This window comes from Bombus affinis, chromosome 2 (genome assembly GCF_024516045.1).
Source record: "Bombus affinis isolate iyBomAffi1 chromosome 2, iyBomAffi1.2, whole genome shotgun sequence".
NCBI classification, from domain to species: Eukaryota; Metazoa; Arthropoda; class Insecta; order Hymenoptera; family Apidae; genus Bombus; species Bombus affinis.
The window spans coordinates 981,493-1,009,205 of NC_066345.1; the positions used below are offsets into that span (position 1 = coordinate 981,493).

The window sequence follows — 27,713 nt, forward strand, 5'->3', positions numbered from 1 at the left end:
TAACTTTAGAGAAGAAAACTTCAATTAAGAACGTCTTGAAACTCTTAAAAGGCTACCGTGAGTTTAGTAAAGTTTCGTAAAGTTTGCTAAAGTAAGATTAAATTATAAGATTAAAGTTTTAATAGACTGTATGTATAATACATATATTTCTTGAACTTTCGTCTTCGTTGACGACTCTACTGAGCCCTTGGCTCAGCACGCAGTACAGAGAGAAGCCTAAATTATGGCACTCTCGAGTGCCTGTTACTTTGATATAATAATTTTCATAAGAAAAAAGCGAGCGATCGTACCGTATACTTGAGTTTCGCGTTCCCTGACATTATTTTCCATCGACGATCAAACAAAAATGTTGTTTAAACAAAATCAAAGCATTAATTGCAAATAATTTATTGTATATATTGCATCGAAATCGAATATCGTATTGTATAAACAACCAAGTACATTAAAATGTATGGCTTCCTTATTTTGCTTAAAAATCAAAACAGGTTAACGCAATATGTAAAGTATCTTAAATTGTAGAGTATCATTTAAAATTGTAAAATGTAAATGTAAATGTAAAAGAGTCAGAACTTAGTCGCCACTCGACAAGTGGCTAATACCGATACGAGTCGAACACTTTAAACCTAATTGTAAAAGACATTAGAATTCGACATCGTAGCCTAACCCACAAGTATCTCCGAACATTTATATCATCAGTGAAATCAGCTGTTGGAAATAAAATATATATCATAACCTGTTAACCGCAGTGTTATACCAACTCAACCACCCCTATTATCCCAACAGAAATGAGGGGATCGATCTGTTCGTGGCGTCGATTATTATAATCGTAACAGGAATTTACGACTTCCGTTGATGCGCTTCCTCGCGATCGCGTCTTTCCGCAACTGGTCGACTTTACAATATTTATAAATTGAACTGTAATACTTAGATGTCTTTATATCATTTATTTGAGAATATTAGTATAAAATATTTTAATATAAAGGCTGTTTGAAATAAACAATTTTTTTATACAGTATTTAATAAAATAGGAGTAACAATGTTACTTTGTTCTTTAAAAATAACTTTAAGTCCAATGTTAATCTAGAGAAAGTGCATGTTCGTAATGATTAACTTATAGAAAACATAATCTAATTCTGAAATCTCGTCTACATTTAGATTTTTAACATTTGATTTAATATTTAATTTCTATTTTATTAATTGTTAATATCACTTGCCATGTTAATGGATATTTCATCCAATGATTCATGTTGTATAACAAAATATAGGATATACATATAATAAGATTTTATTTCTGAAAGAATTACTTTTAAGTATCTTGAAAATTCACTTTGAATATATCTTATTTTCATCGTTTTTTTATGAGGAACAAGACATTTATAAATAATACGTTGATTTCGTCCCTTTTTCCTTTATTATCGAAACACTTAGGTTGACTAATCTAATTTTGTTTCAAATATTAAATAATATTTTTATTGCATAATGTGATAATATTTATATTTGATATTTTTGTCTTTTACATTTATTTAAATATTTTTTTTTTTTTTTTTTTAGGTGTAATTGAATTTCTTACTTCGGGACGAGTAGCGGCTGATCACCGTGACTTTAAAGACTTAGCTTATAAATCATGCTTACAGAAGATCTCTGGTTGCGATAAACCTAATGAATTCACTCATTCTTTTAAACTTGCATCTGCATATAGTGAAGATATCATGCCCTATACTAATTATACGTAAGTTTTACTTATACGTTATGTTAATATCTTGTTTTTATTTCATATAGAATGGAAGTTAAGATCGTAGCTCTCCCCTTTCTTGCAGATTCGAATTCAAAGGTATAATAGATTACATTTTCTACTCGAAACAAAGTATGGTACCATTAGGACTTTTAGGTCCTCTAAGTGCAGATTGGTTTAAAGAACATAAAGTAGTTGGTTGTCCACATCCACACGTTCCATCTGGTAAGAGAATAATGAAACGAAATTTCTATGATGCTTCATAAAGCTTAATGAAATCTTTCTACAAAATATAATCGACATTTATATATTAAATATAAATTAACTGTTTCTTTCAGATCATTTTCCTTTATTAGTAGAGCTTGAAATGACACCAACAGTAGGAACAAGCAATGGATTGATCTCACGCAGGTAGCAACCGCTGCGATCTAGGCCCAAGTAAATATAAGGGAATAATAAAAGATAATAAGAAAGAAATCCCCATCACATTTTCTCTTACTTCTGGCTCTAGCAATATCACTCGCAGTCGACAGTTACTTCAATAGTGAATGTTACAAATACTCCATATTACCGCACATTCAACACAAGTTATTAGATACTGATGAATAATTCTAATGACCAGGTGAAGGGAGGTGTGTTGTAATGCGTTTAGCCCATGTATAGTGTATTGCATTTTTAAGAACTAACTTTCCCATATTAAGAGTATTTTAACCTTTACTACCATCGTAATATGTAGATACCTATTTTCCTACAAAAAGATATTCCGATCAAGCCTCTGTGATATTCACATTAACAATTGGAACAACTCACATATTTATTAACAAATTAGTATCTACTAGAAAATCCCTAATCTCTTCCTAAATGTCATTACAACATTCTCCAAGCCAACTTTTTGATAAGAATGCTGCCATCCAATGAGAAATTGTATTTTTAAAGAAAACAAAAACAAAAAATATGAAAACATACACACTATACTGGGCTGTGCGAAGTGATTGGAGTTAACTTAACGATTTCAATGCAAGTACAAATCTGTTCTTATTGGCCACGTATATTGAGAATGATAATGTTATATAAGTAAATAGATAATATTGTAGCGAGTGTATTTGTAAGTATAATAATGTAATGATGTTCATCATTCACAGTATCCTGAAAATCAGTTGACATTCATTCATTAGACGTTCAGTTCCAATTATGATAAATAACGAATACTAACTTACTACTTGTTAATTCAGTTGCATATAATCTAAATTGTATAGCAAAACTTATTTTTTCTAATCTTACTTTGTATTATATATTTCTTCTTTAAATTTTCAGGGTTTGTAAGTATTGTTATATTAAATACAATGATCTTTTGAGTCAGTAATAGCGATCTTATTAAGCGTTTATAATTTTTATCTAACGTAATTCAACGCAAAAATGAAGATTGGAACAAATTTCTATCCATTTATTTCTCATACAACATCTGTTTCTGTAAGGAAAATGTATACAATTTCATTTATCATCAACGTAATATTTTATTGTATCATAATACATTTTATTATTCTGCACAAAAAATGTTATAATATCTTTGTAAATGTTTTATAAATATTTTAGTAGGCCTCAAATAATAATAGAAGATTACAATTGAAACATTTTCATATTTTAATGTTACGTAGTATTATCATAACAGATATAGAAATTTATTATTTTTAATTAATTATTGATTATTGATATAAATAAATAAATAAATATATATATATATAATATATATTATGTGTATATATATATATATATGTATATATATATTGTATGTATATGTATATATATATATACATATATACATAATAGGTTCTAAAACGTTGATATTTTTCTGATAATGCTTTTAGTTTTTTCATTAAAAACAAGCTACTTTTATTTTTTATGTAATCGAATACAAAACATGTATACGAAGAGCAGTAACTCAAAGTAAGATCTTCAACTTCAGCAATTGTAAAGGTTGCTTAGATGTACCTAAATACCTGTTAGCATTTATAATGACTAGTGTTCCTACACATTTTATAAACAAAACGGCACTACCGATATACTGTATAGTTTTCATAATGAAAACTATTAAATGGGCTTATCTTCTATTCACATTTGACAAATGCAACAACTGAATTATACAAGTAGTAAACGATTAGTTTAACAAAGACATGTGTGTAGTAAATGTTGTATAAAGTAGGTAATTACAATATAGTTTTAATTAATGAAGATAGAAGTGGCAATCCCTGTTTGTATATGCATTCAGAAATAAACATATGATAATTGAACATACATACAAAATATGCTAGGATAATTATTCATAATTTCGAGCCAATTTCTCTTTATCTTATTTAAAAAATTTTGCATCGAATTTTAAAACTTATCATGATATGAATGAAGTAAATGATATCTGATGTTAATACTTTTTCAAATTCAATTGACGCAATTTTCTTCATAATATCAATATTAAATGCTTTTGACTTCCACATATCTTTTTTTCTGATGTATTATTAGTATTGTAAATTTTATTATTTGCTACATAGTATAAAATTTCTTATAACAAAATAAAATTTGTCAGAATAATCATTACTTTTCAAGTAATATCAAATATTAAATCATAATTGAATGCTTTTAATTTGAAAAATATCTGTATCTTTTATGTGAAACGGAATCGATATTAAAGTAAACCTTATAATAGCTGTTATTTTCAAAAAAATAAATTTTTCTTACAAGCATAATATTCAAAACATTTTATTTCAAATAATTATTTTGTCATTCTGATATTCAACAGATTTAGATACATAGGTATCTTTTTAAATTTTTGTTCATAATTTGCAAGACATATTTCAGTAATAAAATATATATTTCTTATAACAATTATGCTTTGTTGGAGAAATATTAAAACAAGGCAGAGCAACTAATAATTTATTTAAAGCATTAGATAACAACATGTGTTTTCATGCATTTTGGCTGACACAAATGCCATATGCCATAGTATTCAAAATAGCTTTGTTAAATAGAAGCTCGGAAGGATTAATGATCAATATCACATTCTTGCTTAGAGTTTATGTATGTACTTTGAAGTATTATGGTTCTCAGAATATATAAAAATATGAATTTAGGTAATAAAGAAAAAGAGAAGAATGTCAAAAAATTAAATATTATTAATTGACTACCACATAACAACTACAAAATTGTATCATTAATCAAAAATTTATGTAATTCAAGTTAATACTTAACTTTGTTATACTATGTAATAAATCGAGAACCACAGTTCTTCAATATAGTAACACTACTTTCGCTAATGTGCTTTCATATAAACTATAATACAAAGAAGATTGTAAAAAGCATCGACAATTTCATATAATTTCTTGTTTTAAAAATATATACATAGTATCCCTTGTTATAAAATAAAGATAGCAGCACTCTTACAAAAATCTTAACTATGTCTTAAACAGTTCGATGAATTCTTATAAAAATTTAGTGGTCCATTTTCATTTGTATAATTGATATTCATATATGAAATTTATAAATGTTACCCTAATGCTATTACACAAAATTTATATAATGACATATTTTATACATCGGAAGATTATCAACATTTTGTAAACAATTTGAAAACATTGGAAAAAATACCATATCCGTGCTTGATAAATTCTAATCACTGATATGGCATACATATTTGTGTGTATATAAAAGAAATCAACTGTTTACAATTTAATTAGATGTAACAGTATTAACAATTGATATATGTGATAAAAAAACTATATAAGACGTTTATAATGAAGGCAGTTAACAAACATTCTAGAATTTACATTATTTTGTTTAACAACATTCTTGTTTAGCAATATTTCATTTTAATACATATAAAACAATACTTCTTCTACTATATTAAAACAAAAAGTCTAGTCAATTAGTGCTGTATTAAAATTAGATTATTACACAGTTTTTAATGAATTCTTCTTTATATATCAATATTTGTAGAATTGATTATAAATAATTATTTAAAAGATGAGATGATTACATACGTATGACAATAAATGGAGTACTTAGATAGAATTAAAGAATCATTTAGATAAACATTTACTTTTAATGAACAGAAATCATATATTAATGAAATACATTAGTTCATTTCAATCCGCTTTGTGTGTAAAGATATGAGTTTGTGAAATCTTGTTTCAGTTTTTCACGTCTGTTTTCAAATTTTTTCATGTTTAATGAATTAATGCTGCAGGAAGGATATATCAATATTGAAAGATGTATTTTTAAGATAAAAAAGATATAATTATAAAATTTATTCTGGTATTAGTAAACAAGCAGTTAATTACTTTATATACATATACATATATTTTAATACAACTTTACATACACTTTACATTCCATATTCATAAAGATATAAATGATCAAGTAATGATTTTATTGTGAAATATTATATTTTTGAATATAATATTTAATACCTTAATTAGTACTTATATTAGAACAAAATTTCACTAGAAATCATAGATTATTTCTTTGTGAAACCCACTAAATTTTATAACAAAAACAAAAATGTACTAAATTGTTATAAATGTGTAGAATTAACTGGAATGACGCTGAATAATAAAATGATATAAAATATTGACAATATGAGAATTCATCGAACTGATATAATATGATTTCAATTATGAATTTAAAAGTGTTTCTTACATATAATTTGCATATTTACAATTTTATCTTATTAAATTCATAAATGAGTTTAAAAATAGTTATGGAATTTTTTAAATATGTTAATTTTCAATCTTCTGAGCTCCTCCATACAATATGTAGAAGATTCAACATTAGTTTTAATTAACTAGTAATAATAAACATTTTTATGTGATTAAAAATATATTAGTTGTCAGTCTTGTATGATGTGAACACAATGTTTTGTTTGAAATGTTTGGTACATCTTTAACAGTTTGATCAAACGTATGTAGTCAATGCCTTTACCTTTCTGTACTCTGTAATTTTGGGCATACTACGTAATATAAGTATATATACATAAATATAAAATGACACTATACGCGCAATGTTAATAGAATAATATTGCTTTTAAATTAAGTCCAACAATATAACAAAACATATAGATTTGAAATTACCACACTGTAATAGTGTTTAATAATAATAATTTATCAGAATGTAGTATATTATATACTTATTTATTAATATATACGTACATATATATAACATAATATTTAAAAATATATTTGCATTTAGCAGTTATATGGTACAATATAACAAACGACACCAAAAGAACCATTTTTAATACAAGACATTTTATAATAATTATTTATTCATAAAAATATTACTTTTTTTAGTTTGTCGCACGTGATACTAGAATTCTTACTAATATCTTAATATTGAACAAATATTTTATAATTGTCTGGATTGAAAAAAATATGGCTTATTAAAATCAATATACTACAATTATAATTTGCAGTATATAGCCATTTTTTATATATTATGTTTCTGCAAACGATCTTATATTAAGTAGAAATAATACAATAATAGAACTAACGCAAAATACGACATAATTTTTTTAACATAATCCCAAAGATAATTTGATATAAATTATTCTATAATTTCATTTCGTATTGCCTCGTGTATGTGATTTATTTGCTCGAACAAGGTGCAATGTTAATTATATTCTATATAATATTGCGTGATAGTGTCGATTTTTGACTTCCATAAATAAGAATAGAATTATATTAGAGTACAATAAGACAAGCACAGCACATTTCAGTCTGTACTTTTATAAGAACACGATAACAAATTATAAACATTGGAACATAATTCTTGCGTCCATCATAAGAATAATTACATTTCAGTGTTAATATTGTAAATTCAATCAGATGTCGTGTACGCTTTTGGAAATTTTTTACATGCTATATTGGAAATGTTGGAATCAAGACTTATTTTATTAGTCTTTGTTTTGTCTCTAAAGGTAAAAAATATTAATTTAAGCAAATAATTTAATCACTGAAAGAATAAAATTCTTTAAAAACGTATGATATAATTATTATAATATATAGTTACACAAAATTTTTTAAATATCAATTTTTTAATCAATGAATTTTTAATGATTAAATATCTTCTAAAAATATATTTTTAAAGCGATGTCATTTTTACTTAAAATATGTCATGTACGATATACTGCATAATCATAAATTTGTAAATTCTATTCACAATTTTATATAAGAATGTCTCATCATAATAATTCTTCATATAAACATACTATAAATTTATTGCCAACTATAATTGTAATTTTAATTTTTTCACTTAATTAGTTAATGATGATTCCTCATTACTATATACCTATATAAATACTCAAAGATCTATTGAAAGTACAAATATGTAGCAACACGATCCTGATTGAATAATGGAAGAAAAGAGTTGTAAAGACATACTAGAGGAGAGAATGTGTCTAGTAGAATATATAAAAGTTTGAATGCTCTGTCATTTTGCACTTAAATATCTTTTTATTTAAATACCTATCTTAAAATAATATGTAATTTACTTTTTATTGAAAATGCAATGATTGTATATGGGCTGCGTTTGAGTCATGATTGAATGTAACAGTTTATTAACTAACATAAAATAAATTAAAAGTATTCAGAAAATAAAATAATTACATGCTTATTATTATATGGAATAAAATTATATATGAACTTTTTTGTTCTATATAAAATTTGTCAAAATTATATGGAAAAAAAACACTATTGAATTATATCAAAATATGATACTTTTAAAGTTGTATTTAGAATATATTTAATGTTAAAAGTTGTACAGTAAAAGAATGCATATTATAGTAAATTAATAATACATATATCATAGATTTATGTTTATTTTTATACAATATAATTTTTATGATAATCATAGCTAACATTAAAGTCGGTCACATGTCAAGGATAAATTATATTACTTATACATATACATATATAACATCAGTTTTGTTTTATACTCTTATTATTAGTTTCATTTTAACTGAACAATGTAACTAATTGGTTAAAAGTAAATCAAAAAGTAATCAAAAAGTAAACTTTAGTAGCTGATATTTCATACAAAAGAATATCGGCTATTTTAATTATTTTATGTTTATTCTTACAATCCTAAATTGAATATTATAAGTGGTCACGAACCAAGTTCCTTACATATAATTTCGAATAATAAAAATCTACAATAATCTTCAGTGACTTATTATCATCTTTTACATGCATTTGTTAAATAAAATAAATATACACTTCGTAGTAAATATGCATTCGTAATCGGAGTGTAATTTAAATAGATGACCAAACTTTGGTATCATATTTTACTTTTTCTAATAAACATTCAAATTAAGTAGTTGCAAGTAATGATATTATTTCTGCTCTTGAGTAGATTAACATGTATTATAGTAAATCGATCTCTGTTTAAATATTTTGCAAACGTAATAATCACTCTGGTGAAATCCAAATCTATGAAATAAATTTTCAATCTCACTTTTTCGTACTTTTAGGAAGAGCAGAATACAATATCAAACTTTGATCGCCTATTTTTAGTGCATCGTGTATATTTAAATAATATGCTTAAAAATAAATAATTAAACTTAAAGAGTAAAGAACTACAAATTAAGAAATTTAAACTATATCATTATATTTCTACTTTTATATAGAGAAGATTATTATTATAGAGAATTCCAAAGTTAAACATACTTTTGTCAATAAAATAAATTAAAATTACTTCAAAATTGAAAATACGCGTACGTGTTTTCCATGTATTCGCTAATAATATAATAAAAAATATTCCCTATTTAATATATCAATGGTTGGATTTACATATAACATATATAAATACTTCCATAAATACTTTACAAGTCATTGCTTAATATTTGAGAATAAATAATTTTTACTTTGATTCAGGAATAAGGTTATATTATATTTATATAAACAAGTCTTCTTTTTATATGGGCATCTATGTCTATGTATTGATACAATGAAATCTCGGATTAAACTTAACCATATATGTAATATGTATTCGTGCCGCTTGATGCATATGGCTTGAGTGAATAAATTAATTGATTACTAATAAAACGCAGTACAGCGTCATAGTGCAACCAATGTAATTGAGTAACCCAAGACGTCGAAGTAATGCGGTTCACCCGCTGTTAACCACTGTTAGGGCAATAGTTAAAGTTTACAGTTTTCGATAACCGTAACAAGTAATTAGGGATGCATTGAAGGTTACAACTTGTAACTTACAAGGAACCAAGTTCTCTCTTTGCGCTATACCTAACAAGATTTGTCTCCATGTGAAGGAGAGTGGATATGAGTCATATCTAAGTTATATTCTGGAAGTTCCAATGTTATGGTTCATCGTTCAATTACGAATGATACTAGAAATTGATTACAAAAATCTGGCGCAAGTTACATGGATGCGAAATACGTACAGCCCTAGCTATATCACTTTTATCGAGTGTAACTAATTTTTCCTGATACATCATCATCATTATCTTTTTAGTAATTAGATTGTTTCAGATTTTAGTCAATATTCTGATTTGAATCAGATTCCTTACAAATTTATATAAGGGGTAATATGCAGCTGGCAAGACCTATAAAAGTTAATGACCTTGTAACGTACCCTCTCCTCCCCTCCAAATGTTAACATTCCAAGTATAACATATAGACCTTATTTTTTAAAATATTGTTGGTTTGTTTTTATTACATATCTTATAGAGCCCTGGTTGCACAGTTTATAGTATACCCAGATAAAAATTGTACCTTACGTCACCATTTCTTTCTTTTTATATTTTATGTTAAATTATTTTTTTATGTATTGTCTTGTATCTTATAACATATTTCACATATTAAAAATAGTGTCAAGCCTGAAATTACTACTTATTATAACTCTACAAAATATAATATGACTTATATATTATATATAGTATGCTTTAGATAAATTTATAAGAGAATATTTATGTTAGATGATATATATGCCCATCACTATTTTTTTCAATTAAGTAACATTTTATAGAAATGAGAAAAAAGACATTTATGAATGAATTAAGAAATAAATCAGTACATAAATCTTTTTAAGAGAACTTGCAAATATATTTTTATACTGATTTATTTTTCATACAGTAATAAAAGAATCAAAGAATAAAATTAAATGTATAACTTGATAAAATGATAGCATAATTGTAATGTAGAATCGAACCTAGTATTTGTACAAATTTCAATATATTATATATATTTTACAATATTTCTTACTGTATTTCCATGTTTTAATCTTATATATAAGTATATTAATTGCAATGTTATGTGTAGACATACTTAATTTAAAAGGTCGTGCAGTAAACTACATGAGTTCATAGTAATACATATAATGAATACATATAATTGTAAATTTACTTTTATTCATACAATGTAATTTTAACAACTATAGTTTAATTATAACAATTATAGCTATGATTAACATCTTCACAGTCCCTAGATCTATATATCAGAATAATTAAGACCTATGAACATGTTAAATAACTTTATATATAACATCACCTTTGCTTTTTATTGTTACTATTTCCATCTTTACTGGACAATGTAACCAAAGGCTCAAAAGTTCTTCAGTATAACCAAGTAAAAAGTGCATTCTAGTGGGTGTTATACCACGTATAACAAGACCAGCGATCCTTATGATGTTGTGTTGACGCTTAATAATTATCTCACTTGCAAACAATCCATGCCAAGTTCCTTCTACAAAATTTCGAATAAACAAATCTTCTATAGTAGTTTCTGATGGCCTATTACCATCCTTTATATTTGCTAAAAGAAAAAAATACATTTAACAATCCATATATATTCAAATGACGTATACATAGATAAAAAGCTGAGTAAACATAATATAAAACTAAAACAAATTTTAAATTTTGTATATAATTTTAATTTAATATTGCCATTAAAAGTTGTTTTATTAGTAAAACAAATTATAAAATATGCCTACATGTATTCCATGAGTTCCATGACTTTTTAGCAGCAATTTCATGTGGTGGATATGCCATTTCATATGTCAATGGTTGCTCTACCTTTGGTTTTGGCCTATAACGTCCAGCTTGTACTTTATGAAGTACTGTGCTGACATGTAAATACCTTTTCGTAACATTATTTTGATTAATTAATATCTGAAAATAATATTTCATTTCATATTTAGTTTAAGAATAGGGTTATGTTATATATATATTTCATGCACCATATATAAATGTGTACATACAGGACGTAGATATGGTATTAAACTCATTATTTTTAACTATCTATGTGATAATTAAACAAAAATTATATTTATATTATATTTCAAATTTGGTAATATTTAATACATTGAACACTGAATTTAACAATTTGAATTCGTGGCAGTAGTACCAAACTCTCAAGATACATTTAGACTTTCAATTGTATAAATGAAAAAAGTGCAAACTAAAATTGTTATAAATGCATTGCGTACTAAATGTTCTCTGAATATTATGTAATACAAAAATAAAATTAATTATAATCAACAACTTATAATCCATATATTATAAACCATTATAATCAACTTAGTGATAATTTAAAAATTATATTTACATGGGCTGGCATCCATGAAACTCCAAATTATCTCGCTCAATAAAAGGCGCGAGAGATTGAAAAGAATTATTCGAGAGTAAAAATAACTTTTGTCATAAAAGTCATTGATTGGAGATATTATTGTTTAATTTGAAAAGTTTCTTTTTTTCTTCAGCTTTATGCATCTTTCTTACCTAATCCGATGTTTTTTCCTTAGATTTTCATAGTCCAATAGTAAGATAAATTTCACCACATTGATCTAAAATTTTCTCCTAGATTTCATCTTCCATCTTTCAGGGTGGTAGAATCGCTTCGTGGTTACTTCATAATGTAGAAACGAAACGAAAAGACATCCTCAATGAAATTTATGATCATTTTATTGTTAAATGCAAAGTAATCAAGATTAAGTATCTGTAAAGGACAAAACACATTTCAAGGATCGTATGTGACTTTAACGAAAATTTACCATGGTCGCTAATAACTAAACTCACAGCATTTTAACACCAGAACTACCACACCAGTCAAATTGACTGGTTTTATTTTAAAATTCCTTCTTCGTGTTATATCTTTTTCCACAATGATGTAATGACTTTCGCAACGATAACTAAAAGAATAATATAATGAATTTTATTTTGCTTTTTATGTATTCAAACTGAAGATAATTTTGTATCGAGGCTACTTATACCAATACCAGTCAAAATGACTGGTACTTGTCAAAGTGTAAAAGGGTCCTGCAATCTGTTTGTCGAACCCAAATTAACCAATTTCCTCATTTTGTACAACTTCCAATATGTTTTTAAAATTTCTACTGCATATCATTCAATATGATGATATCAAATATCAGGAAAATTCCGGATCGATCGCTAGATGCTAACACTAGAAATACCACACCGGTCAAAACGATTGGTTCTACAATTTTATAAATGTGTCAACCCCCGTTTAAGGATCATTATCCCAGATGGATTAATAATACAAAAAATGTACTACATAACATGGAATTGCTTCTGTAAGAAAGTAATAAATCAATAAATATAAAAATATTCTATTATTACGTATTTTTTAAAGACCATATAAACATATTTTGCGATTTATGTACATATATACAGGCAATTTCAAAGCTCTTAATATACATATATACATATCGATATTGATATACATAAAGCCGAGTTTATACGATTGTGTGAAAAAAGTAGATAATACTTTAAGCTTAAATATTGTAAATAGGCATCAATATTTTTTTATCAACATTAATCAATCATCACATCAATAAATTATATAATTTTATATGTAATATACATTCCTGGTTTTGGAATAAACATTTAAAAAGATGATTCCCCTTACTTTTTAAACTTACATCTACTAATATAATTTTGTGTATATGTTATATACGTTGTGTATACCCGTATGCCTACATACACGTATTAGCTACTAAAAATTTGTATCAAAATTTAGTAACTATTATTGCTTATCATAATTAAAGTACTGTTTGTAAACATCGATGACACTTAATTACACCCAATAATCATGAATAATTTCCGCAAGTCGCTTAAGCAAACATAAGTTTTATGTTTATAATTATAGACAGCAAATACTATGTTGACAAAGAATTCGCTTGTCATCTCTCGTAGAAGAAAGAAACAAATAATTATTAAACTGAAGGCTAGCGTTGCATATTCTGTCAAAACGAACATTTCTTTTAATATATTGAATAAAAGGTACAATATACGACACTACTATTATTAATAATAGTAATAATAACATACAGCGAAATTGAATACAAACATGCTGGAACAAACGTTAATTTAACATCGAAGAAAAGAAATTCATTATGTATAAATTTATTGTTGTAAAATAAATGGATAAAGATGTAATTTTTATAGAGGAAGAATATTTTTCAAATCCTAATATGAATGTAGCAATTATGACAAAATTTGTTATATAATTACACTTAATATAAGATACAAGCCACAGTAGATAAGATAACCTGTGAGAAGTTTAAATGAAGTAAGAAATTAAGAATAGTCTAGTATAAACTAAATTATATACGAATACATATATAATATATGTACAATTATGCAGTATAATAGATAAGTATTGTATAATACATAAATAATCATATATATAATTATACATATATAACATTAGAAACATTTTACATTTTCTTATATTTGCAGGAATTACTAAATTGATATCTCGCATATTTAAAAAAAAGATCGAAATTCATTCCTGCATTAAATGTTACGATATGTAACGATATATATAAGGTTATAGATATTTAGAAAATAGTTTTGTAGGAAAAGATACTGAAGGTAGAGAAAAGGAATCGCGTCGATGATAATCGAGGGCAAGAACAAAAAAGGAGGAACATAAAATAATAAAGACCCGATGCACACGAACGATGCGGCAGCGACACGTTGCCGTAGTGGTGTCGCTGTGCGATTGTTGTAAATTATAGACGTGCAATGCAATATCGCTCGTATGCATTGTACGATTATGTCCGATGCAGACGAGCGGTTTACGGCAAATCGCCGCAACGGCAACGGGTTGGAAGAACAAGGAAATATATATATATGTATTCTTCTTTTGTGAGACAGAAGAACTTTACTTTTATGTTTTTCCAATGACAGCAGAACGGTGTCGTACAGGAAAAGTTGGTTGTCTGCAACGAATCTTAAAAACATATACGTAGCCGCCAAACCCATAGAGATATAAGAAATAAAGTGTGCGAGTCACATGTTACCGTGTAAGTGGATGCGACTAATACGATATAACGATAGAAACAGAACGGAGGCCCTTTTCGCCCTTGTCTGATTAGACAAGCACACTGGCACCGCTCGTTGGTGTTATGCTTACATATCTACTGTACGAATATACATGCGTTATTAAACAAGGATACAAGGACCTCTACTCAACGTTCTCTTTCTATGCCTGTATCACTTTTTCATCTCGTTCATGCACTCTGTTACTCTTTATGGCCGAATCGCACAAAGTTGCTATATCGCTGCGGCATCGTATCCCTGTCGCGTCGCTCGTGTGCATTGGGCCAAAGAGTAGCATAGTTGGTGCGCGGGAGGTGGTAAGGTGGGGAGCATAGAAGGGTGGAGGATCGAGCGTTGGAGGGGCAAGCGAATGAGATTTAGTTGGGTGGGAGAGTCGGAGGGACGAGTGGAAAGTCTGAGCTGCTTGCAGTCTCGTTGATCCAGCCTCGGGTAGTATGTACCGTGACGTGACAATGGCGGTAGTCGTAATTACGAAACGGTACGTTATTGTGATCAGCTGATCAAGCGAGCCCAACGGAAAGAGCAAAATCGAGAAAATACGCGCGATAAATAATAGAACGAGGATTCGAGACGGAGTCGAGGTATCGAAGCTCTGCGAGATAATTCGAAGACAAAAAGTCAAGAGAAGAAGGGAATTGGATTTTCGGCTATGTCATTGCGCTTGTGATTTGCTCTGCCTCTAGGGCACCGGTGCTCTTTTGTGTTGTGTGAATAGTGGCTTGCGTTTTTGCGGCTGTGTTGTGTGCATGTGTGCGTGAAATTCGCAAAAGCGATAGATAAATGTGTCTTAGCCATGCCTGCTGTGCGGAAGTATAGAAGGGATACCAGTGAAGTGAGCTGCTGTCTCAAGTATGTGATCTTTGGATTTAACGTGATGTTTTGGGTGAGTATTACATCTCGATATTGCATTTCTAGCTTTTTGTCTCTAGTAGCATCGCATCTTTCATGTTTTCTATCATGTTTTTGCAACGTTATTGCTAGACTGCGGATATTCATACGAAGTCATATTTTTACAAAGATAATTTAGAAAATGTAACTTGGATGCACAACTCTTCTACATGTAACATAATATAATATTATCTTTTAGCTACTTTATGTATATATCGATACATATTACACGCATTTTTAGCGCCTCCATAAATGCATAAAAATCCGCTATTTAGTTACTATACTTTATCAAGTCGATGGTAATTTCCATTCGTTTGAAATTGAAATTTATTTTTCATAAAAACGCGAAGAGCTAGTAACTTTTGGCAGTACGTATTGTTCCAAATGGTAAATAGAGGGGTTATGTCGTGATTAATGATTAACTTATTGACTAATCTGGTCAGTGATTAATTAACGAATTAACATTTTGTTTGTAAAAGCATGTTTTATCGTTTCGTATAATATATTATTAGTTAATATATAAGTAGAATATACGAAAATGAGCAAAGATTTATACACAAGTGAACTGTTTGTTTTAAAATATACGCGTGAAAGAAATGTAGCTCATCAAGAAAACAACGAAGTATTTTAAACAAAAAGTACAACGAATAACCTGCAATGCAGCCCTTGTGTACTCCAATTGCTCCAACTGCGAAATGATACAGGACGTCCATTTACATACGTTATGATTTCAATATTGTATAAATATATATACGCAGAATATTTACATACAAATTTCTCAGAATTAAAAAGTACACAGCTCATTTTGATTTCTATTCTGTAAAACGTAATCTCTTTCTTGTAGATTTTGAGTTCCAAGTTGAATAAATAGTTCTGATAACGTGACACGATAATTTGAAATTACGCGTCTAATAAAATTATATGTAGGTATAGACTTAAATGGATGTTTGTTTTCGTCTGTTGTTTAAAGATAAATTTATTTGCATCCTGCACTTTCCCTTTTATTAATATATATACATAAAGTTTGGCGATTAAAATTATATTTCTGTTTCAATAGTATGAAACAGAACGAATTTGCATTACGACGTGAATAGAATGTAAAACGAGTCATATTTCATTCATTATGTTTATCGTAATTTGAATTAATTAACAGATTGATATTTAATTTCAAAGTATTAAATCTAGAAATGTTTGCATTATTAATTGCTTGAATAATATATTACGAATTATGCAATTTTTATTATATCATTCGTTTGATGATCATTTAAAAAGCATAATTTTCCTACTTGAACCAAAACGTCTTTCGTAACATTTTTTCTCGTGAACAATGAGGAAATTACTATAATTTTTAATTTATAACTTTTACCGTTAAAACTATAATTATTATCGTTGGCCGAAAACTATATAAATATTACTACTTTGTCTTTACAATAGAACAAGTTAAAGGAAGAGAAACCTTATTAGAGAAATATTTACATGCATTTCTACGTACATGAATTATTTACGCTATTTATTCGTTATCTGGTTGAAAATTTATAATAATCGCAGTGAACGTGATAAAAATCGCCATAACGTTTCGACGTTCTGATAGACGTTATTATTACGACGTTGTAATTTATGACTTATGAATATAACCTGACCTCCTGATCTTTCTCAATCTTCTCATTTAACTCGCTAGAGGACAAAGGCAAATTGAATAGACAAGATAAAAAGAAAAGCAAAAGAGGGGCAAAATGATTCGAAATGCGCGTAAGCCTGGCCCTGATATTTTTTAAGCTAGAAATCCACCTATAATTGGTATCGCGTTATTCAAATATATTTATAACATAATTTGCATATATTAGCAGTAAAATCGATAAAGCGCGGTAGTAAGTTAGAAAATTAGCCAGGATCGTGCGTGTTTGGTTTGGGACACATTAAAGGGGGATTCTCGCGTTAGTAAACTCAAGTGACTTTCTTGAATATTTTCTTTAGACCAGCTACTAGTTATATGGGGCGAGACCTTTTTAAGATGTAAATATAGTCTTGAAGAACAAATATCACTTTTACTTCAGTTCTTCTTATTGTTCATTGTATATTGTACAAGTGATTTGATCATCTTTGACGATGTAATCATTGTTACCGTGTAGTATAGCGTCTATCGCAGCCATCAGTAGACTGCGGATGTTCATGCAATTCTGTGCTTTTATGAGCATAATTAATGAAATCAGATCTACATAGAAATTTGTTTCATCCACTAAATATCATAGTAAGTGCTCTACTTTAAATGCCGTTGTTAATATGAGAAAATCATTTCTTAAATCAGAAATAGACTAACAAATTGCTTGTAAATTGATATTCTGCTTATAGTACTGTGTTAAAAGTATACGGTATCAGGTTCCTGTTACTTTTTACTCGATAAAAATTGCTGCCCTAGTAAAGATTAATCTGTTATTGTTAAAGGTTAGAAGATATGCCTTTGAAATGGGCAGAAAGAAATAGAGAGCAGTCGGATAATTGTAAATGGAGCTCGAGATTCTTATCTTCTCCTATAATATATCTCGAATTTCTGTTTTGAAAATCAAAACATGTAAGCTTTAGCTCCTGGCAGATTTTATATGCTGTATACTTACGTGTATTATGTATGAGGCGTGTTCTATTTTTCCGGCTAAGCTATAAAGGCATAATCTACAAGTGAAAATAAAAGGAAAATGTTCCATAAAATTTGGTCGTAAACGTTTTGTTATAGAGTTACACGTAAATATTGAATGCAGTGTGTAGCAACAGATTCTACATTATTCCTATTATTATTATTTATTTTATTTAAGGCTAGTTTCGTTAATAATTTTGCCGCTCATATTTAATTCGATTCTGAAGAAATTCGGAACGTAATAAATTCCAGGCTACATCGATGTCGAGTTTGTACTGCGAATATCAACGTACTGTAACAACATGCTGTGGTCAGAATTTAAGTATTCAAGCAGCTCTAGTTGCGTATAATAGGAATAACGTAGAAACGTACAGAAGTTTGTAATTCGCTTTACCGTATCCCATATCTCGCTTTCTGCATATTCCTGTTATGCACTTTGTTAATCGCTTAAAATGCCTTAAATAAAATAAATAACAATAATAAAGCATTTACGCATAAAATCTCAACGTGTGACATTTTCCCCTTATTTTCACTTGTACATTATACTCCTACAATTTGACCGGAAAAGTAGGGAACCCCCTATGCTATAGGGCTACTCACATTAATATTCAGACACAATACTACGTATCTCTGTATTTGTGGCTTCGTATAAGAGGGGATGATTTAAATATCCTGCTGCTTATTCTATGAAAATATTAACCATTTCTCGTAGCTCGACAGTGCGTAAATAATTTCTCTCTAGCAATATTTTAATTAAACAACGTTTAATTGTACACATAGCAGATTTTTACCAAAGTATTGTCTTATTTTCACGTCATACTAACGTTCGGACTCTGCTTTCCGTTCTACGATCTAGCGATTTTTAAAAACGGTTCCAAACGCGAAATAGATTTATTCTGTATAATTAAGCCAGAGAGAGGAGAAATCAGGAGAGAGGAGTGAATATTTTTATAACGCATCAAGAAATCTAGCATGTCACGAAAAGGAAAGAGTACTAGTTTTGTTAAAAGACGATTCGCAATTTATTATAGAGAAAAGGGTAAAAGTAAGACCACATCGAATTTAAGAAACAAAGAGAATAATCTTCTGCTTGTTTAAAATTTATTGTACAATTAAACGCTAGTTTTAGAAGGAAATTGTTTGCGTATTTTCAAACTACAATAAATGTTTCCTTATATTCGTAGAATAAGCAACACAACATTTAAATCATCTCCTCCTACACAAATCAACAAATACACAGACACTGTTGTGTGCGAATATTAATGTGGATAACTGTACCTATTTATTGTGAGTCTAATTATAGAGTAAGCCTGTAATTTGCGGAACCTTTCAAACGATATGTTTGAATTCTTTCTACCAATTGGTAGAAAATTATGTTGTATATTTCAAAAAATATAGACACAACCAATATACATATAGATATACTAATAAAAAACATTCATAATAAAAAACATTCATAATAATTAACATTTCATAATAAATAACATAATAAAATTCATAATAAAAATTCATAATAAAAAACATTCATAATAAAATACAAATACTAATAGAAACATGAGATGACGATCCTTTCGAAATTATTCAATTTTGATGTAAAATATTTTTCGGCATCAACAATTTCGAAAATGTTCGCATGGACAGATTTAAATGGGCCATCTTAAAAAACGACCGTATGAATATTGGTTGATTGCTTCTGGCTGTATCCATATATATACATATGCGTGTACATACATAGTATGATATAACGAAAATGGTATATCGATTTTTATTGCGTGAGTGTAATGCTTGAATTTATGCGATTACTTAACTCGCTCTGTTCGTTGCAAAAGCCACTTATTGTCAATTAACAGGATAAACGAAATACGATGGTATTTCGTGTAATTAACGATATTGCAATAAGTGAGATGAGTATACAAAGTATTACAAGCCAAACGCACAAACAAATATATAAATATATGTATACATTTTATTAGTTTTCGCCTACCAAAACGAGATTGATTTACATAGATTTCTTATTCAACTTCAATTAGGCTACTACATATATATTTAAACTTACTCTTAATTATACACTGTTTACTTTATACTCAATTACTTCAGAAATTACCTATATTTAAAGCGATATCACTTTTCACATTTCGCCATTTTTCCAAACATCTATCTTCGTGTTATTTTAAATAAATACAGTAATATAAATATAGTAGGAGGTAAAATTATTTCCAATGTAAGCTAAATTAAAAGTTTTAATGCATCGTCGACGCACGACGATTTTCACGCGACGAACATGAACATATTTTTCGAAAATATGCGGGAATTGCAGTAAAACATTTATTTCACAATTATATCGTGTACTTTTTCGCATTTCTTTTTTCCTTAATAAGGTTGAAAGGGAATAAATTGTGTTTTATTTTAAAAGTATACGTCAACACGATATTAATATCTTAATTAATATGCAGATTGTCAACGAATTTACAAGGTTTGTTAGTTGAGAGTTAAAGAAGAAGAAAAATATATATGTATATTTATGTGCTACCAGTGACTCATCGGAAATACTTGATGAGGACACCTGCACTTACGACTCTTCGGAAACGGTTGAACGGCCTTGAACTCGGTGAACAGATGTTCGGTAATGAACTCCTTCTCATTCATAGCAACGGGTTGTTCCAATGTGTTCATAGTCTTCATAATTTCTATCGAAAAACGTATCTATACCTGTACCTTTGGAATTGATAAGAAATATAGAGGAATGTTTCAAACGTTTACTATAATAACGAGTATATCACGAGGTAAGAGAAGATTATAAGAAGATTATATTAGAGACAGTCGCGAAGGTTTACACACACTCTTTAAAGTCCTTACTATGATATAAAATATCATAGCTCTATGAATTTTTTTTTTCTTTTATTAAGATACATATTTTTAAAATCTAACGCAATTTATTGATTCTCGTCTTTATTAAGAAATAACAAATAGCAAAATACAAAATACATTGTTAGAAATATTCTATACACCTGTTGTATCTGATGAAATCATAAAAATGATAGGCTTAATATTACATGAATATGTCGTTGAATCTTTTTGTCCCGTTAAGACACATGTTTTTAAAATGTAACGCAATTTATTCACTTTCACCCTTATTAAGAAAAAGCAGGTAAAATATGTACAAGATATAATGTTAGAAAAATTACAGACATCCGTTAGATCTGCACGAAATCATAAAAATTGTAAGCTTAATAGTATATTAATACAATCTTGTAGTCTTACGTAAGCTTCAATACATAATATATTACAACTGTCTGTCTTCTTGACGTTGAAAAAGCTGAAGGTTTTGCAATTATTTCTGACTTATTCTGACTTTCCTCCAGTATTTCGTCTTCAGTTTCTTAAATCAGATAGACAAAATTTGATAAGTATTCTGAACCTCTCATGACTGACGGTGCATGTATCAAGAAGAATACTGATTAATTTATTTTTAAATTCGATCGAATTTCTTTGCAAGTATTCGCATAAAACTCTATAGATATAAAGATCGTGATCGATAGCCATACCATGTCGCCTGAGTGGTTTACCTAAATCAGCGTACAAGGTACTATTTATTGGCATTAACTGCCACGTTAATTTCAAACTTAATCGCATGCAAAAGATTGAGTCAGCTGCAAGTAGCAGCATATTTTACATTTCCAAGGAATTTTGCCCAAGAACATTGCAATCTAATTTTTGTTGAGTGAAACAAGAAAAGATCCATGTCGACGTGGTTAATAATTTCGGAGATAAAAAATGATCTAGGTTAATAAGATATGTTAAAGCCGGAGAAATTTTCATTTATCGAAAACGTCTCATCTCACAATGAAACGCATTCCTTTCTATTGCGGCCACTTAAGAGAAATTAGGAAAAAATATAAAATGCAAAACAATATCAGTGAAATCACGAACATACGTGAAAATATTAGCAACGTAATTACATTCTTCAAAGAAATCAAAATTTATGCTCAATTATAGAGACAAGTGGAAATACTTGATATATGCATATACCTATGTAAGTTTATAGTGATGTACAGCTTTTTATTACATATACCACGTAAAATCATGCAAATAGGAAAATTTTCCAATCTCTATATACATTGCAATAAAAATAAATTAATAATTGTACCAAGTTGCTCATAACTGTAGCAGTCGATGCGACTGCAAACCTTTTAAATAAAAGAAAAGGATCTCATTGATTATTATTAGACTATGGATTTCTATGAACTTATGAGAAATTTGAAGCCACAAGAATGTACAGAATACAGGTAATATGCGAAAACGTATAGAGCATTCAAAGTAGAATACTCGTTATAGCATTTAACACCTAAATTCCATTCATTTAATTACATTGATAGCAATATGAATTTCCATAAACATGTGCAGCCTAGTTACATATGCTTTGGCAATATATTTGTATAAAATTTCCTGCTCTGAATCACACTCTGACTCAATTAGTAAATTTTTATTCATCCGATTGGAAAGTTGGCATTGGAGTTGCCCTTAGTGGAAACGTTGCTTGTTTTCCATCATTACTACTTCCTTTCTGTAGCTCTTCATCCTTATTGTCCCACTCGTTGCTAGGACTGTTTGAGGAATCTCATTACAAAACTTGCCTGTAAAACCGGTTTCTAACCAGTGCAACCGGCCACCATGGCATGGGTTTGCTTTTCTCGAAGGAAGTGTGACTTCTTCGATTCCTTTGCACAGTAAGAAGGCAAACTTTCGGTATCGTAAAAACTCTCGTGTATAGTTGCACCTTAAAGATGCTTCGCTTTACACGCTTTGCAATTTGTTTGGAAAAATAAAAGAACGAAACTAAGGGAGAATCGTTTAATCGAACACACAGCGATTACAGTTTTGTTAATTCGTTAAGGACCGAGCAACGGTTTATCACAATGTCAAGAATACCTCGATTTCTTTATATTTTATACAATTGCAAAATCTAGCTAGGAGAAATAGCGACGAAAAAGATATTACGCGAATTTTTGTAATTTGCTTTCGTAACCACAATATTGAGAAACAGATTTGGTAATGTAAGACGATCGAAAGAAATGTTGCAAATGACGAGTGATTTTGAAATTATTATTTTTTAATTAAATATATAAGATACAAATTTCTTGCGGTTAAAGGAAAGTTATGCGAAACTTCGTTCAGTAAATTCTTCATTCTATTGAGCAAATATACTTTATCGAGTTTTAGCATTGCTTCACAGCTGTGTATTTATGCCATAAATATATTTTAATGGCTTTTTTGAAGTGGCACAGCAATGTTTTCCTAATGTAACTTTTGTATCATTATTTTAAACCTAGTCTTTGAAGTATACAGTTGTATACAATATACATACAATATACATTGTATACAATATAATTTATAAGTATACAATCAGAGAATAAAGCACTTTATATATTATTCTAATAAATTCCTCGTCCTATTTTCTTCTCGTCTAAGTGATTTCATACTTGAACGTCTGAAATTTAATACTTGATAGATACTTGCAAACTAAAATAGAAATTTGCATTAATATCAGATAGCCGAAAATGTAATCTTAAGAATTTACAATATTTAGAAAAGGATGAATTACTTTGAACAATATTATATTTAATTAATAATATAAAGTTTGTCCTATTTACGCATTACATGTTATTTAAAAATAACATCTTTAAACATTATTGTTACGTAATTAGGTTTATACAGTCATCCTGCATTTACATAATTAATTAGAGTATATCCGAGTATATCCTCTTTGCTTCTTTAGATAGCTTCTGTTTTAGAATTATTTTATTCGCAAAAAGTCTGCAATATACAAAAGATAGAAAAATTACATTGAATAGTGAAACGAAATATTTAAAAACTATGTGAAATTCCCTAATATCTGAGGTGGTCGTTGGTGAAGCTGCCCACAAGAAATACTCTTGATGTTCAACAATAAAGCTTATTAAACTATTAACAATTAACAACGATTAACAACTGTTAAAGTGGTCACCACTTCTACGAAAACTCCACATCTGGTCTTTTTAGTTTTCTCAAGCGCTGAAGCCATCGACAGCATATAGACAAAAGAATAGCACGAAGGCAGACCATAAACAGTAGACAGGCGACGTTGGCTTCGGAGTTTTCAGTTATAAGGTAACACTGCTAGCGTGCGGATCTGGACCAGCTCAAATTGTATTCCTACTTATTATTACACTTCTCTACTAAATTAAATATATATATTTTGTACCTTACACTTTATCCACGCGTTTTCTCTCTTTATACATCCCATAACCTCAACACTTCATTTGACAGTTTTGGATTACACGCAATGATCGTGACATGCAACATTCGCCTGATTTGTCGTCCGACAAAAATTGAATAGCAAAATTACGTTCTAACGAAAAATTCGTGCTTTTTTTTATATTTACGGCGTAACTGCCAAAATTTTATTTCTCGCGTCTTCGCGATAGTTGAAATAGGTGTAATATTTTTTTTCTTTTTTATTTATTAGAATATTTACAATCAATTATCGTTGAGAATTTTCAGTAACTTCATTTGGCGTGATACAATGACATGGCTTATACTAGTTTTATATTGTTGGTTCTAGTGGAATCTAAGGATTTAATCTAGAGGATATTTTCTTTCTCCATAGTTAGATTCCGTAGGTCCAGACAGGGTCTGGACCAGGTCAAATTATATTCCTACTTGTTATTACACTTCTCTACTAAATTAAATATATATATTTTGTACCTTACACTTTATCCACGCGTTTTCTCTCTTTATACATCTAATAACCTCAACAACAACGATTAACGATGTTATTAAGAACTAACGATTAACGACTAACTATCAAGAGTTATAACCGCGTATCTCTAATAGTGTTTGCTTCGCTATGACACTTAACCTTTCGCACTTTGCAGCTCGGGGCAGAATAAATCTTTGGTTCGAAACCAAACGGATTCTTTTCTTTGTTGCCCTTCGATATCCCCACTACGCACGCGTTTATTAGAAGCCGCGTATGAATTCTTCGGAATATTCGGTGAAAGAACCGTAGGGATATCGATGGTGCATTAGGCATGTCGGCCTTACGCTTTGAAGGTATAGCGCTTTGTGTCGCGAAGCCGTTGGAAAGTTCACATATCTGTATCATAAAGCCACATATCTATTGAAATGTAACATCTATTTTGGGATCATATAGAACCGAAAAGGACAATAGAAATTTCATATCATTGAAACTACTAGTTTATAGACTTATTCCGCAGTTTGGTTACAACTGCGTGTAATACGAAAACCACGTTGCAAGAAATTTTATTGAATAAACAGTAATTCGTAACATAAGACGTAGCGTATTATAACGGAGCGTACCGTCGGTTCGCTTTCTAATCATTACGTAACTCTTAAGTGCTATAACAATATAATAGTCACTTAGAACGTACTGTTACAGAAGACAAATTAACCCACTTTTTACAAATTAACTATCGATATAACTTGTTAGAAGAAAATATAAATAATATTAAAATAATGAACTTTGTCATGTTATAAAATAAAGTGGCTGCTGCGAATTATCTGCACAATGTATGTATTTACTGTAACATTTACATATTAATTAATTTCTTCTTCACGTTTGTATCCCTTCAGTTATCTTCCTTTTTGAACTATTCTCTTCATAAAAAGTCTGGAATATACAAAAGGTAATTCCAAATAAAGTTCCATACCTATTGAAGTATAAAATCTTTTTCGGGTCATACAGAGGTCAACAAGGACAGCAGAAATTTCACACCGTCTAAGCTATGGAAATTTGATATTATGAAAATGAAATTAGAATTTAATAAAAATACACTTCATAGGAAGATGAGGATATGCAAATACTTTTTGTTGCTGAATAAAGGGCTTTTTTACACTGTTGTGTACATTGGGTTTAGTGTCTAGAACAATGATATATCACTTCGATATTGTATTTCAGTATTCACGAACCTTATGGTGTCGTGACTTATTAATCCGATTATAAACAGCTTCCGTATAATATAAGAAGAATTATGACTATTAGTTTTAAAAGCATTCATGGTGTCGCTGTTATGTGATTAAATCTGACAAATCTATTCAGGCCATCGTATTGCGTAACGAAGTATAGTAATCTTTTAGTAGATCTTTTCCATCTTTCTCGCAATATCTGCAACTTATAACTGATGGAAATCAACATTGGGAAATTACATATAATTAAAAGAAATTTTAAAATCAGATTATATCAGTTATTATTATATGGACACTATGGAATCGTAGAATACAGACGTTGAAGTCATAAAATTATCGTGATACCTTCTGACTATTACTTTTTGCATCGTAATAACACACCGTAATAACACACGTTTGTCACTGCTCATTTCGTATATCGTTTCTTCTTGCTATAACTCTTTCTAACGGTGCTTCCAATGGCATATGTCTATATGACATTTTCTTTTTGTCTTGGCCTATAGAATATAATGACAACGTTTGGTGGGGAAAATTGGGACTCCCTGTATATTCATAAATTTCGTAGGATTCGACTGCCAGCTTCGATACTGCAAGCTCATTACTTAGTCAATGGATTAACACGTTGACTGCCACGACACCCGTATTCGGGTGTCAGCAAAGTTTCTGGTTGGACCGCGTAACCCATATTCGGGTGTCGCTTATTTGACTACTTGCGCAGGATCGTCGTAGGTATTTCAAAAGATATTCCATAATAATAAAACCGTTGAATTGTTATAAAAGTAATACGAAAATGGTTTATTAAAAAATTATTTAGAATGTAAAACTTTAAAGTATTCTATACATAACTGAGGTTGGTCGGGACAATTTGGACAATAAGTTGTTGTTTTCTTCAAATTCTCCTGTGCCTTTGTTCGGCCCATTCGACGTCTTTTATTCGCATAACATAGTTTGCATGCGCGTCTAATGCTTGTTCCGGAATCATTTTTCCGAACGGCGATATTATGCTGACTCCGTCGAAGACAAGGATTTTTTGTATTTTCAGACAACCCTAATAATTTTGCAACTAATAATTGTCTAAATATTCTAATATTTATATTCTTCCTTGTTGCAATTTTGTAAACCGTCAAAGCGTTTAC

At 28.9% G+C, this 27,713-nt stretch overlaps 3 protein-coding genes across 12 annotated transcripts in view; 2 read left to right on the forward strand and 1 right to left on the reverse strand.

Moving 5' to 3' along the window:
- LOC126923852 (CCR4-NOT transcription complex subunit 6-like) overlaps positions 1–8,216 on the forward strand; it is a 407,221-nt gene extending 399,005 nt beyond the window's left edge. For all 8 annotated transcript variants that reach the window (XM_050737754.1, XM_050737753.1, XM_050737764.1 and 5 more), the window contains 3 exons: positions 1,552–1,729; positions 1,818–1,957; positions 2,071–8,216. In XM_050737754.1, the coding sequence (XP_050593711.1) occupies positions 1,552–1,729; positions 1,818–1,957; positions 2,071–2,147 (395 nt within the window). In that variant the 3' untranslated portion in view covers positions 2,148–8,216. The remainder of the gene's footprint in view (positions 1–1,551; positions 1,730–1,817; positions 1,958–2,070) is intronic.
- Positions 8,217–11,121: 2,905 nt separating this feature from the next.
- Positions 11,122–12,205, reverse strand: LOC126923982 (28S ribosomal protein S24, mitochondrial). The gene is made up of 3 exons (XM_050737974.1): positions 11,990–12,205; positions 11,723–11,900; positions 11,122–11,544 (listed from the first exon to the last, which is right to left on the reverse strand). The coding sequence occupies exons 1-3, from the start codon at positions 12,014–12,016 to the stop codon at positions 11,255–11,257; spliced, it is 495 nt and encodes a 164-aa protein (XP_050593931.1). The 5' UTR covers positions 12,017–12,205; the 3' UTR covers positions 11,122–11,254.
- A 3,259-nt stretch (positions 12,206–15,464) lies between these two features.
- The window catches only part of LOC126923950 (tetraspanin-5), a 128,669-nt gene continuing 116,420 nt past the window's right edge, over positions 15,465–27,713 (forward strand). For 2 of the 3 annotated variants that reach the window (XM_050737907.1, XM_050737925.1), the window contains exon 1: positions 15,465–15,978. In XM_050737907.1, the coding sequence (XP_050593864.1) occupies positions 15,889–15,978 (90 nt within the window). In that variant the 5' untranslated portion in view covers positions 15,465–15,888. The remainder of the gene's footprint in view (positions 15,979–27,713) is intronic. The other variant, XM_050737916.1, reaches the window with a different exon arrangement.